A 12,440-nucleotide genomic window follows, 5' to 3' on the forward strand; every position below is an offset into this window, starting at 1 on the left:
AATGCAGGCCATGTGGCACTCTACCCCACCTCAGCAGAGTGCCAAGTACAGGTATAGTTGCCCCTGTGGCATCCATGTGTGCAGATGTCCTCCATAGCCATGTAGGCCATATCCCAGATATTGCATGTGCAGAGGGCAGGAGCACGGCGTAATGCAGGGGGCTGCTGTGTCTGTCTTGTCCGGCAACGGTAGTGGTATGCCATGCACTAAAACTCTCTTTCTTCTGTCTCCCCCCCTTTTTCTGCTCTCCCTGTCCTTTTGTACATCAGCATCTTCAGGCGGAGGTACAGTGGCACCGGAGCACGAGGGAGCTGCATCCCACATGGCCATTGAGGGCCACACCACGGACTCAGAATGCACCAGTGGGACGGAGGGCGAGGGGAGCTTCACGTCGCCCACCAGATCACCAAGCAGCGACACGGACTCATTCGCCGATGGGGGCTCCCTTGTGGTGGTGGCACCATCTATGCGCCCCACTTCTACAGGTACAGCTGCCACCTCCCCTACCAGCACCGCCCTCCCAGGAGCCCCTCAGCGTTCGCCCCGTGCCCGCTCACCCAGGAGGGTGGGCATCACCTTCGCCCCAGGCACCTCAGCCCCTGCCCCAGTCACCCCAGCTGCCCTCAGTGAGGAGGCCATTGACCTCCTCAGGTCACTCACTGTTGGCCAGTCTACCACTGTGAATGCCATCCAGGGTGTAGAACGAGATTTGCAACACGGTAATGCATTCCTGGAGGGCATTCATTCTGGTCAGGCTGTCCTTCAGCGAACCCTGCAATCTCTGGCCTCAGCACTGATGGCAGCCATTGTCCCTGTGTCCAGCCTCCCCCCTCCAACCTCCTCCACCCAAACCCAATCTCCTGTACCCCAGCCCATCCCAAGCACACCTACAGACCAGCATGCACACAAGTCAGCACACACAAGTAGCTCAAGCAAACATAAGCACCACACAACCCACAGGCACTCACGCAAGCCTCACCCACGTATAGACACAGCAACATCCACTGCCTCCACTGTGTCCCCCTCCTCCTCTTCTCCCTCCTCCCTCCCAGTCTCGTCTACACACACACCTGCATGCTCCACATCTACAGGCACCATGAATCGCACAAGGAGACCCAGCACCACGAGCCGCTCACCTGCACTCACCACCTCCGCTGCCATTTACACGTCCCCTGTGTCCTCTCCCAGTGTGTCTGTGACACCCCCTCCCAAAGTACACAAACGTGGGCACCCACACACCCAACATCCATCCACCTCACGACAGCCTCCAGTACCTGCACCTGCACCCAAAACACCTAACGTGACACCTCCGACAACCACCTCCTCTTCCTCCACTCCCAGGCCCCCTCCAACTACCCATCCCAGTGTACGTCAGAAACTGTCCCTCTGTAAAGTTGACCTTTTTGCTCCCACCCCCCCACCCCCCTCCAATTCATCAGTCCCGTTGTAGCGCCTCAGCCATAAAGCCTCCAATACCAGTGGTGCCTGTTCAAGGTTTGTGGAGTGCACCGGCCACCAGGGCAGGCAGTGTGACCCGGAGCCAAGGCACTGGCAGCCCACCCCCTGTAAAGGCTCTAAAGTTGAAGATTGGACGACGGGACCGTGTGAAGCCTCATGGTGGGAAAACAACTCACATGGGTTCCAAGGGGATTGGAGAGTCCGCTGTGACTCCACCAAAAGTGGGGAAGGGCCAGAGGAAGTCTGCCCAGCCTGCTGTGAGTGTCACAGCAGAGAAGGGCGCCATCATTCCCAGCGGTCAAGACTCAACCACCAGCACCGTCGTCACTGGTCAGGAGGCCACCGCCAGACTCATTGCCCAGGAGGGCCCAAGTATCGTCACTGGTCAGGAGACCACCGCCGGAGTCACAGCCTAGGAGGGCCCAAGTATTGTCACTGGTCAGGAGACCACCGCCAGAGTCACAGCCCAGGAGGGCCCAAGTATCGTCACTGGTCAGGAGACCACCGCCGGAGTCACAGCCCAGGAGGGCCCAAGTATCGTCACTGGTCAGGAGGCCACCGCCGGAGTCAGTGCCCAGGAGGGCCACGGCTGCCACAGCCCAGGTGGGCTATGATGGAACGTCATGCCACACACCAATGCCCAGTGTAGGGAACGTCATGCCACACACCAATGTCCGTACCAGAACCGCCATGGCAAAGCACTGCTGAACAGGGCAAAGACCGCCATGGTGAAGACCGCTGAACAGGGCAAAGACTGCCATGGCAAAGCACCGCTGAACAGGGCAAAGACCGCCATGGTGAAGACCGCTGAACAGGGCAAAGACCGCCATGGCAAAGCACCACTGAACAGGGCAAAGACCGCCATGGTGAAGACCACTGAACAGGGCAAAGACCGCCATGGCAAAGCACCGCTGAACAGGGCAAAGACCGCCATGGTGAAGACCACTGAACAGGGCAAAGACCGCCATGGCAAAGCACCGCTGAACAGGGCAAAGACCGCCATGGTGAAGACCACTGAACAGGGCATGCACTGGGTAGGAATGAATAGACCACCACATCAGGCATCCTTATCCCATGTGCAGCTGGGACAGTGACAGGACAGGAACTTTCACGGGGAGACTCATCCAGTCTGGGCACCAGTCCCCCCCAGAACCAGTGGAGAATGTTATCGACTTGTGAGACTGTGGCTTTGCACTCCCCAGGATGGCACCGTGGGCAACCACCCACTGTAGAGACTTGAGAGACTGTGGCTTTGCACTCCCCAGGATGGCACGGTGGGCAACCCACCCACTGTAGAGACTTGTGAGACTGTGGCTTTGCACTCCCCAGGATGGCACGGTGGGCAACCCACCCACTGTAGAGACTTGAGAGACTGTGGCTTTGCACTCCCCAGGATGGCACAGTGGGCAACCCACCCACTGTAGAGACTTGTGAGACTGTGGCTTTGCACTCCCCAGGATACATCAATGGGCATGGAGCCCCGTCGTGGGTCTGGCTTTGCAGTAATCCGGCTGAGGTGCCCCCCCTTCCCTTCCCCCTGAGGTGCCTGTAGTATTTCTATCTGATGCCCCGGCAGTGTTCTCTCCGATTGTGGTCAGGTATCTTTTGTGGGCCTCGCCCATGCAATTTTGGACTGTTGGTGCACGGACGTTGTTATGTACATATCTGCACTACTTCTTGTAATGTATATATTTCTGACTGAATGTCAGACATGTATATTGCTACATTACAATGTTTGAACGGATTTCACTTTGTCTTTTCATTCTTCCGGGGGGATAGTGGGTTGTTACTGTGATTTTTGTGGATGCATTGGTGTGTATGTTGTATTATGCGAGGTTGGGGGTGTTTGGTGGGTGTCCCCCTAACTTTTCCTCCCCCCTCCCCCATGTCGTAGGTGCAGTACTCACTGTTGTCTTAGGCGCCTACGTAGATGATGGTCGTAGAGGAGCAGAAAGACAAGGGCAGGGAGTATTTGGAGTTCCGGGTCCATGGAGTCCACGTTCCTCGTGGGATGTGTTGAGGTGAGCGTTTTCCCATTGCATTGTTTTTATCCACGGGGAATCCGCCCTGGAAAAGGTGGCGGATTGGCGGGTTGTGATACTATGGGCGGTACATTGTCTTCCGCCTGTCTGTTGGCGGTGACCACCGCGCTGCTTGTCTGTATCGCCGTGGCGGGCGGTGTGTTAAAGTGGCTGTCTTTGTTGGCGGTTTCCGCCAGGGTCATAATTCCATTTTTTTATCCGCCGCACTGTTTGCGGTATTACCGCAGCTTTAACACTGTCTGCCAGAGGTGTAATGACCCCCTATGTGTTGAAAGCTGTTTGATAAACTCCTACTTCTGGTCAACTGAGAAAGCGCTGGTACTATGGTCTTCTTAGACATTCTGGCAGCATTAACCACTGTATATCAAGTAATTTGCAACATGAACTTCGTGAGATAGGAACTGAAGGCAGGACATTCAGGTTTTAATCATGAATTATTCACACACCACTTCAAATATTCTAGAAGTGAATCTACTTAACTATCCTCGGGCATGACTTTCTTTCAAAGAATGTTTTTTGGCCACTAATGAATGCATTGGGCATAACGTACTAAAAACGTATTCAAATCTAGGGGTGTGGATGCAAACCTAAATTGTTAAGTACTAATAGGGACAGTAGTGGGCTCAGCCATACTCTGACAATTCAAACCAACGCTACCTTACCTGGATGTTAAGAACCACAAATCCATCATGGGGCAATAGGATGCCGGATGGCTTTGCCTCTGAAACAGAAGTTTTTTTTTACTAGTTCTGGCACCAGGCACTCAAGCAAATGAGGTTGGATGGTAAAGTAATAAAAAAAAAAAACACTATGGTTCGGTAACTGACATCCGCAACTGGCAACAATACCGGATATCCACAGATAGAACAGTATCAGCAACTCCACCATTGAAGTTAATTGGAAGGGTGAGCATAACAAGTTGTATACCAAACTGAACAATGAATAAGAGCTACACAATTCTATGAATACCTACGGCTGCAACATGTGCTGTGCTCCCATTTGTCAGCCATTTATACGGGCCCTGGGTCTATTTAAGTTGACTATCAAAGATCTTAAACCCAAAGGTGTTTATTCAACATTAATCATAAATTACTCTGACGGTCTTGATTCACCTAAGGAAAAAACGAAACTGGGTGTAGGGCCCTGGAGTGACAGGGTCCTAGTGAACCAGAACATTAAAGCAGCTCTTCTGGGCTTAGTCCAGTCTGGGATCTTGTGAGGTGGGCCAGAAGACATGGGGTCCTTGGTGGGATTACTTTGGTATAATGCTTTCTAATTTCATGAACAGCAATGTCCCTAATGCTATGTCTGCCTCCTGTCAGTAATAACGCCAGCGACTGTTTTGCTGTTAACAGATGTGACTCCAGACCGACATGTATGCTTCAATGTGAGTATGCTTTTTAGGATGCAAACAATGTTGTGGTAAGAATATCTCCCTGCAGTTTTTAAGATTACCTTGTTCTTTAAACACACGTTCAAAACCAATACAATATGTAATAAAAAGAATTGTAAGACCACTTATGAACTTAAAACTAGACTACACTAAAGAAGGCCTACCAGGTGGTATAGTTTTAGGACTAGGCCTTCTCTTTCTTCCCTGGCGACCAGTAACCAAGTTTATTACTTAAACATTTATGTATGCTGTTTAAGACTCCTGAAATGGAATGCTCCAACCCATCTAAGGGGCAAACCATCTTAATTTCGACCAGTGTTAGACTGAGTTCTGGTGCCCTGATGATTCAAAAAATTCCAAGAACCAGGCTCTGCTGGTTTGCTTTTCTTGGTCCACAGATGTGAAACTCATTCTTACAGGATATTGAGCATAAAAAGCACCCTGGAAAGTTTCAGAATACAGTCAAACCATTTCTGTCGTAAGCGTCACATCAATAATGAAACACTGTCATTTGTAGTTGGGTGTGCGTGTGTGTGTGTGTGTGTGTGTGTGTGTGTATGAGGGAGAGAGGGAAAGGGAGGGGGAGCGAGAGAGAGGGAGAAAGAGAGAGAAAAAAAAATGTAAGTAGTACCCAGGCATGATGGCCTCTTCTGGAATGCTGATAGAATTGTAGATATGAGACTCTTGGAAGTCTTCCGATGTTCGGACATCCATCATAATCACACGAATGTTCTCATCCTTCAACATTGAAAACAGTTTTTCAGCAGTAATTGATTTTTGAGATGGGGAGGAAGCTGCATGAAGAAAGTTAAGAAAAACAACTAGTTAAATACACACTAGAGGTGGCAAGAGAAGTGGCATTTGGGGTGGGTTTAAGTTATTAAATATGCCCTAGTAGTAGACTGAAAAAATGCATGGCATTACTTCAACGAAATTAACCAGTCTCTAAGAAATTTCACAGGCAAATCACATGTGTGGAATCCTTTTCAGGTCAAGTGTGCCAGTTCATTTCTGCATGCCAAATTTGGTGCACTATTGTTCAGTCATTTTGCATTTCTATGAGACTTGAATACCTGCAAAGGTGTAGCATGGAAACAGTTTGCTTAACAAACAACGACCTCTGATTGTGAGACGATATTTATGGAGAGTAAAAATCTATGAAGAAGTCCCCATATCTATCCTTCGGTCAAAAGGACTCAGGCTGCATTTCGATGTATATTTCAAGTTGCTCAATGCTTCCCATCTTTTCGGGGCTGTTTCCCTGCCCATACCATCCTAACTAACAGAGATCACAGTGTATAAAGGAATGTTTTAGCGAAAGGGAAAGGTATAATTGTAAAATAGTGTAACAACTGATGGACCACCACCAATCTGCATATGGCAATACATACGTCCTGCAAGGCACAGTGGTAGTTTAACTCAGCGCTCACTTTTATCCTCTCATCTAGAAATTGCTCGGCTACATTTTTTTCTGACAATGTTTGTGTCTAGGTGCATTCATATCCCCAATTATTCACCTGGGCCCTTATCCCATATCAACTTGAAATCTGTTGTGAATCTAGTGGTATTTGGAGTGAGGAAGAAGATGGCAGTTTATGGTGAATCCCTATATACCTCCAAATTTGATGAATATCCTCAGGATCCAATTTAAACTTAACTCGAGGTCTCGAACGTAAAGGATCATATCATGTACATGTACTGAGATGAGTATAGGTCCGTGACATGAAGTTGGGGGAGTGTTTCGTACAGTGGAAGTGAGGGGCTGCAGGTCAAGGCCAAACAGTACGGGGACAATGAACATCCCTATCTTCGAGAATGGGGTTAAGATCAAACCATTTACTCTGGCTAGAGCAGTGGATACGCATAAAGTAGTTGTATCCATTTTACAAAGAGGGGAGCATGCCTATCCAGTGTAGTATGTGAAAAAGGAATAGCAATTCCACAAAGTCTTATAGCTTTGTCGCATCAAACAATACTGTTGTCGCAAGAGTTCCCAGGTTGATTTGGTTTGTGAATTGTGGAACGGCCCAGCACAAAGCCCGATTAGTCGAGCAGATCAAGGTTGGGAAACAATGGGAGTATTTAGTATAGCCTGACAGACCACAGAGGCGGCCTATACCGACCATAAACGGTCCGCTCCAGTGTTAAAGGCCAGAGTCCAAGACGAGGGCCTTTAACAAGGGACCAGGACTTTAATGCAGGTATATCCCAGCTATGGAGAGCTATAAGGCAATTAGAACATTCTGCCACTAGAGGGAAGCATGTTTTAATAAATAAGACAAGGGCCTCACGGACCCAGAGAGGATTAAAATCCCTTCAGGCTCTGCAAGGCCTTTGTTAACAGCAACAGCTGTGGCCAACATTTGAATGTTGGAGCTCTGGGCTTCTACCGGCCACTGCATGCCCAGTGCCCTCCATTGTCTTCAATGGAGCTCCCAACATTCCAATGTTCTAATATAGCCTTGGAGCCCACCGTAGCGGACTATACCAGCTATTAACGGCCTGTTCCAGGGAGCGGGCCTTTAATGGCTGGGCTATATAGCTATTCATACATTCTGCCCATAGGGGTGAGGGAGCGTAGCTCTTATACTAAAAAATAACATGAGATGTTTATGAACTAATGCATAATAATGCCGCATAGAAAAAGTATTCGTGTGTTTTTGCTAAACGTGTGCTTGAAATGTGCCCACGGGGAGTGGCCGCTAATATATACAATGATTAATGAAACTGACTAATAATGAAATAATGAGAAGTTAATGTATGATTTTATACTAATATTAAGAGTTATATGTTAAAGGTTTGCTAATAAATCATTAGGCCTTAGTTAGCATGAGTCGAGGCCTAGCTGGGCGGTTTCATATTACATGTGTATTTCTAACGTGTAGTGTGCTGACTTGCTGAAGCATATGTACTCGTACGTTTCCAAAAGCTAGAAGATGAGTGTAACCGTAGTAGATCCGTTCTCATGTAATTTGACTTGCTCAAGGAAACATTCTTGCTGAATGCAACAGTGTAGTCTCGTTACAGGTACAAGGTCGCCTAAACCGGTACAGACAATGGAACCACTGACTAGGGATGCGAAAGGACCACAAGAGTATGAAATCATACCGGACATTCTACCCGATGGAGACGTCAATCACAAGAACCAATAAACTACGTGAGAACTGTTATGGGGTGACAATTTTGATGATACCACTGGAGAGTCATAGGATGGAGATAATAGTGCGCCAAAACTCACCCAATTAGGAATTAGGGGACTGTACAACAGAAAAGGGATAAAGACCTTTGAACTGGGGAGAAGAGAGTTCCAGAGAAGCCATTCTTGCTATTACCTAGAGACTATGTCACTCTGCCTAAAACTTTGCTGTATGATTCTTTGAATCATTCTTATCCTACTTACCTTGCCCGTTTATACTTTACCTCCTTATGAGGGAAGTACCCTTTTTATCCTGCCTTACCAAACTTTGCTGTGTTTCTTGGCTGATGGTGAATCAACTGATGTCCTGAGGACGAAGATTGACTCTGTATGCTGAACCATTACGGAGGGTAACTATATAATGATGAAATGGAATTGTCTGTTTGCCTTTCCTTTCTAGGTACCAACTGCTACTTTTGACAGAGACCTTAGTTAGAGGTTTTCCAAATTGATGTTGCTAAATTGTTTTGCATGAAGCCCAACATGCTGATGCTAATTCGAGGTTAGTTAAGGAGATCACTGAATGACGCAAATAGACAAATGACGCAATCAATGCTTTGTTGAACAACGTGCTAATAATACTCTGCTGGGGTTAATCCATCTTGACGTCGTGCTATGTTCTAATGTTTGTGATCTTTGCTTTGATGAAACCTTATTCGAGTTGCAATATTATGACAATGATGATGTGTTTCATGATTTGAGACTAATACACTTATTAGTAGAATTGTAACCAATAGGGAATAAACATCATAATATCGTACTAAACTGGTGTGGTTATTCATGACTGAAAGGTCATGGTGGTTTCCGAGTCTTATTGATGAACTTATTGACATATTGATTGACATATTGATCAGTTATCTCGTCCTAAGGTGTCTTCAATCAGGGTCAAAAGATTAATTGGCCTAAAACGAGTCCCAGAGTGAATAAATTAGCTATAAAGGGACGCGTTAGCAGGGGCAGAATGTTCTAATTACTAAAACGAAGGCCTCACATAGCTTGAGGGGGTTAAAATCCCTTCGGGCTCCGTGAGGCCTTTGTTCACAGCAACAGCTGAGAAGGACAACATTGGAGTGCTCCAGGCCATTGGAAGCCTGGAGCACTCCACTGTCTTCAATGGATCTCCCAACATTCCAATGTTCTAATTATCAATAGATGTGGCTAGTATTTTTACATCACAATTAATCAATGACAGATGAATCATGCAGTTTCAGAGCTTTTTACATGGAAAAGGGAGTGTCTTTGACGTATATGTTTCTTCAAACAGATTTAGAAGGTGGGGAACTAACATCTCACAGTATTGGTTATAAAATTCTGCTGGCAGCCCATCGGAACCAGTGGCTTTCCCAGTTGGGACACCCGTAATCAAGCAGTTATTGCCCCTATGGAAAACAGTTGACTTAGATATTTTTTTCCGCAATTTGCTTAGCCAGGTTAACACTATGCCTTGTTAATGTGAAAGGGAATCAGAGACTAACGTAATAGGAACAAAACCCCTACATTATCTCTTCTGCCTCTAATTACTAGTTTCCCTCTTTATCCCAAATGCTTGAGATATCACCACCTGTCTAGGCTTCCCTAAGGTTTGCCAGGGATTTTCCTGTGCGCTCTCCCTCTCCGTCACTGCTAGCCTCTGCATATTTACATAGAAATGCAACTTCTCTCAATGCTACTTCATTATATTCAGTTGTCTTTACCATCACCTCTGCAAGAGCAGCCACATGTGATGTGACCCACTAAGTTTGCTTCAGGACTTTGATATTACATTCTAGGGTGTTCATATGTGACCTGAGAGTTCTAAGCATACCATTATGTTTCAAGATGGAAAATCCTTGAATGACAACTAAATGTTTTTCATATTGTAATCATGTCAGGTACTGACCCAACACTGGTTTTGAAATACTCTGAAATCTCCTGATGCAGTATCTTTTAGTGTGTTTTGGCAATAGCTTATACTGAGCAATTAGTATTTGCATTCCAGGGATAGTTATTTGTAACCTTACCGGGGGAATAATCTGATAATGTTCTAGATAGGTGGATGACTCCTGCGACCCAAGTGATAAAAGCCTTCTGTCCAACATAGGCAACATGTTATGACTTGAGCACACAAACGTTACCTCTTGATGTGTTGCGTGGCGTAACCTCTATTTTACCTATCATGCTGTGGTTTGTCTTTATTTCCTTCAGGGCCATAGCGTCTACATTCGTTTGTTTAGTCTGTTTGCGTGACCTATCAAACCTAGAATTGAGAGCCACATTAAAGTCCCTAACCCACATGATCGATTTAAAGGATAACTCCAACATAGCCTTCCATAGTATCTGGAAAAAATGTAGGTTGTCGATGTTGGCTATGTCACAAAAAATACCCCCATACCTGTAGTTATTCTCAGAAGGGGTGAAAGATTTTTAAGAGGCTATAGGATACTTCCTCCCGTCCTGTAGCTCTCACCTTCATGGTATACTACAACCAGAAAATTGCTGACCAGTTTTTTGTCCTGGTCTACGTGATCCTTGTGGTTTTATTTGACCCTCACACTCCCTGCTGGTGTCATAGTTCATCTTAAGGACTCATCATGGCCCTTACAAACCAGGATGGGCTCAAACAATGTTCCAGAGAGCACTTTAATATATAACTCTAGACGGGGTCTACTGTATTTTTGATTGATGTTGTCGATGTCGGGTTGTAAACATTAACCAGAGTCAAATGTCTACCTTCTAGTGTTCCCTGTACAGTGCTATATCTGTCTTTTGTGTCCCTCTTCTAATTAGAATAGTCACTCCTGTAGCTTAGGATGAATAGGAAGAAGCAAATGCATGTGCTGCACATCTAGTGTGAAGGTATTTCTCCATGGTTTCAAGAAGGTGGGTCTCCTGAAGTAATTCCACTGTGATATCTTGTCTAGCAGGATATATGAAAACTTGCTTTGTTTTGCAGGGTTTATTCAGCCACTTAACGTTCCATGTTAGGAACTTACATGAAGGTTTCATCTATACTGAGTATTAACTATACAGATGTGTCACATGTACTCCCATGTTCAGTGAATCTGTTGCATGTGTAGTCTATATTTTACGCTAGAGGTTGCATTTGCTTTGGATAAACATTATCGCTGGGTTATTTTTGCACTCGCATGGTCACATTTATTTTAGCTCTGGCCCTGTGGCCAGTGGCGTTTTATCTAGTTCATTTCAGTGATTCCCTTTTATTATTTTAGCAAGGCTTTATTTTAGCGGAGATGTTTTATTATTTTTTATCAGCTGCCCTTCCACGCAGAATTGATTAGTTCTTTTGCATGACATTTCATCTTGTGCTCAGTCCAAGGCTGTACATGATTATTTACTGAGTATTGCCTGTCAAAGAGTTGCCTGGAAAAGACGCATTATCACGTCAGGACAGTTCTCAGAACAGCAACATGTTTTATTATAAAGAAACACAGTGGCCCAAACTAAGTTAGAGGGAATATTCCAGCCAGCCATCTTATGCTGTGCCATGTCGTCACAGCTCTGCTGAACTTAGCCTCGCCGTTTCATCTACTTGGGCCGAAAGCCAGCAGACCAACAGGCACCCCCTGCTTATTATTCAGATATGGGGATGGGGCTTTCCTATAGAGACCAGTACGGGCAGATTAGGGTTAACACGGCTATTGCTTTCCTGTGTTTTTTTTTAGTAGAGCTGTTTCCCTTTTCTGGTCACCATAATAATAATAGTGTTGGATTTCATTGTTCTAATAATTGCAATTCATGCCTTTTTACATAGAACTCAGTTGCTTCAATAAAATGTATCGAACCTACTCTTGCTTCTGTTTTGTCTTTGGCATGTATAAGACTTATGTAACTGGGAGAAAGGGTTAAGATCTGTTCCACCACAGCTTCCCTAGGAAACTATAGCGTCATACTGCCACAAATCACCTTGACTTTTGGGTTTTGGTGAGGTGCTGTTAGCTAGCCGAAAGGTTTAGGCCAACAGCTATCACACAGTGTGGGATAAGACTCAGTTCCCACACACAGTGGTGCTGCTGCCCGAAGCCAGCAGTCTTGTCCCCATGACGAGAGTCCTACAACATCATCATCCTTACTAGACAGAGTTAGATGCACTCATACTGCTTCCAGGAATCAGTCTGAGGATGCCACCTTACTTTTTAGCCTTCAATTTCAAATTCTCACACATTTACACAAAAGTTTGCATTTTTTAGTTTTACATTTTACTACTTTATTTATATACACTTTATGAATATATTAATATTATTGAATATTCTAAGCTGTCATGGAAACCCATGGATCCCTGGACCGCAGTTTAAGAATCACTCACCAAGGCTGTTACTGAGGGGACGCAGCAAGAGTGCCAGCGGTGAACTTC

The 12,440-nt window shown here is 45.9% G+C and overlaps 1 protein-coding gene across 1 annotated transcript in view; it reads right to left on the bottom strand.

Moving 5' to 3' along the window:
• Positions 1 to 12,440, bottom strand: part of USP8 (ubiquitin specific peptidase 8) — a 488,166-nt gene that overhangs the window by 298,104 nt on the left and 177,622 nt on the right. Inside the window, exon 6 of the mRNA XM_069222544.1 lies at positions 5,525 to 5,687. Within this exon, the coding sequence (XP_069078645.1) occupies positions 5,525 to 5,687 (163 nt within the window). The remainder of the gene's footprint in view (positions 1 to 5,524; positions 5,688 to 12,440) is intronic.

Source organism: Pleurodeles waltl, chromosome 3_1, assembly GCF_031143425.1.
Source record: "Pleurodeles waltl isolate 20211129_DDA chromosome 3_1, aPleWal1.hap1.20221129, whole genome shotgun sequence".
Taxonomy (NCBI): domain Eukaryota; kingdom Metazoa; phylum Chordata; class Amphibia; order Caudata; family Salamandridae; genus Pleurodeles; species Pleurodeles waltl.